General features: G+C 45.1%; 1 protein-coding gene across 1 annotated transcript; it reads left to right on the top strand.

Moving 5' to 3' along the window:
• Positions 1–6: 6 nt before the first annotated feature.
• On the top strand, positions 7–996 carry LOC116380548 (betaine--homocysteine S-methyltransferase 1-like). The gene is made up of 3 exons (XM_031842453.1): positions 7–128; positions 212–440; positions 529–996. Exons 1-3 carry the CDS (start codon positions 8–10, stop codon positions 707–709), a joined length of 531 nt encoding a protein of 176 aa, XP_031698313.1. The 5' UTR covers position 7; the 3' UTR covers positions 710–996.
• Positions 997–2,159: the final 1,163 nt, after the last annotated feature.

Raw genomic sequence — 2,159 nt, 5'->3', positions numbered from 1 at the left:
TGTGAAGATGATGAAGGAGGGAGTGGAGAAAGCCGGGCTGAAGGCTCACTACATGAGCCAGCCGCTCGCTTTCCACACTCCTGACTGCAACTGCCAGGGTTTCATTGATCTGCCCGAGTTCCCTTTCAGTACGTGTACACACTCACAAACTGCTGCTTCTCAACGTCTCAACCCAAACAAAGATAATGTACAACCGTGTTTTCTCCCACAGGTCTGGAGCCGAGGATCCTGACCAGATGGGACATGCAGCAATACGCCCGGGAGGCGTACGCTGTTGGCATCCGCTACATCGGGGGCTGCTGTGGATTCGAGCCCTATCACATCCGCGCCCTGGCTGAGGAGCTGGCACCTGAGAGGGGCTTCCTACCTGCTGGCTCTGAGAAGCACGGCAACTGGGGCAGTGGTCTGGAGATGCACACGAAGCCTTGGGTCAGAGCCAGGTACTGGAGAGACTTCTTTCTTTTAACCTCACGTTTTCTCTCAAAATACCTCCAGTCTGGTTGGAGTTAAAGGTTTTCCTCTCTGCAGAGCCCGCCGTGACTACTGGGAGAAGCTGAAGCCCGCGTCCGGCCGTCCCTTGTGCCCCTCGATGGCCACGCCCGATAGTTGGGGGGTCACCAAAGGTCACGCTGACCTGATGCAGCAGAAGGAGGCCACCTCCCAGGAGCAGCTGAAGGCCCTCTTTGACAAGGCCAACAAAAACCAGTGAAGACGAGAGAAGGCGTATTCACAGTCCCTGAAGTTTACAAACCAAAAAGATCGAAAAGTTCTTTTTAGGACCTTTTTTTACTGTATGTAGAAGACTGGCATCATACGGTAGAACTTTAAATTAGCTTTCCAGCTTAAAGCGAGAATCGGTGCCTGTTAAAAAATATCACAACTGTGAATTACTGCAAAAACATGAAAGCAGCCACCTTAAAGTAATGCCTCAACACTCCAATGTACCTAATGTGTTCTTTGAAAATAATTGAATGATGTGTAGCAATAAATGTATAATTGAACAAAATCAGCATGTGTGAGTTCTGTTTTTTTTTGTTTTTTTGTTTTTTTGAAACTGGCTTCAAAGAAGTGGAAAACAAAGTTTCAACTGAATCCGAGGTTTTCATGATATCCAAGTTGTGGTTTATAGATGCGGTGGTGGAAAGTAACTAAGTACTGAGCTATATCGTGCCTTTTGTGATTGACATTACTTCACACCTGAATTAACTGAATTTAAAGCTGCAGGATGGTAAATTCTTTATTTAAAGATTTTTATTTATTTTCTTATTGTTCTGTTATGTATGTAGAGCACGAGTATCTTCAACAATAGTTTGTCTTGTGCAAACTTGCCAAAAGGAAGAAAAAAGAAGAGCTGGTTCCTATTGAGTGACATCAGGCACCACGCCCTCCTCAGATTATAAACGCAGCGTGGACGTCTGCACAAAGCTCTTTCCGAACTCGGAGGGACTCTGCAGCTGAGAAGAGAGGGCCGGTCCCTGCTGCAATAATCATGGCACCAGGAGCTAAGAAGATGATAAATGGGAACTTGGCTTGGTACTTGAGGGGTTGAAGCTTCCGAAAAACTATTTCAAAATCTCTTTATATCCTGAACTGCGAGAGGCGCCAATGCTGTAAGCATCTAGTCTGCCACTATGAAGGCTATAAGACACTGAAAAGTAATTGAATGCATTATGACGAGGGCAATTGATAACCATTCATCAATTTTGTGGATTCATTTTCTGTTGATCGACTGTTGGGCAGTTTTCATGACAAGACAATCTAACCATTATTCCTCAGGCTTGTCTCCTTGGATTAACACGACTAAAACTACACTTATGCGTAACCATAATTAGTATTGGATCATTAAGACACCGAGTGCTCTTAAAACAGACAAAGGGTTCACACACACTCGGATGCAGCTTTCCATTATGCTGAATAACCAGTGAGCCCTGTGCTTTGGAACTGCGTTGGGTAGAAAGTGAACTAGAAACTGTATAACCCTTTAACTCTTGTGCATGCCAGTGTGTGTGTGTGTGGGACCCAGCAGTGGTGGACTATCCCAGGCTTTGCATTCCCCAGATAAATGCAAATAAGATGCGTCTCCACTCAGTGTTCTATATGCGAACCCTCTTACATTTTTGTTTATTTAACTTGTTGCATGGTTGAAGTTTTGACGCCTC

This window comes from Anarrhichthys ocellatus, unplaced genomic scaffold (assembly GCF_004355925.1).
Source record: "Anarrhichthys ocellatus isolate YVR2014 unplaced genomic scaffold, GSC_Weel_1.0 scaffold7623, whole genome shotgun sequence".
Classification (NCBI taxonomy): Eukaryota; Metazoa; Chordata; class Actinopteri; order Perciformes; family Anarhichadidae; genus Anarrhichthys; species Anarrhichthys ocellatus.
Note: the sequence above shows the minus strand (reverse complement) of the source record. Positions and strands in the feature narration are given on the sequence as shown.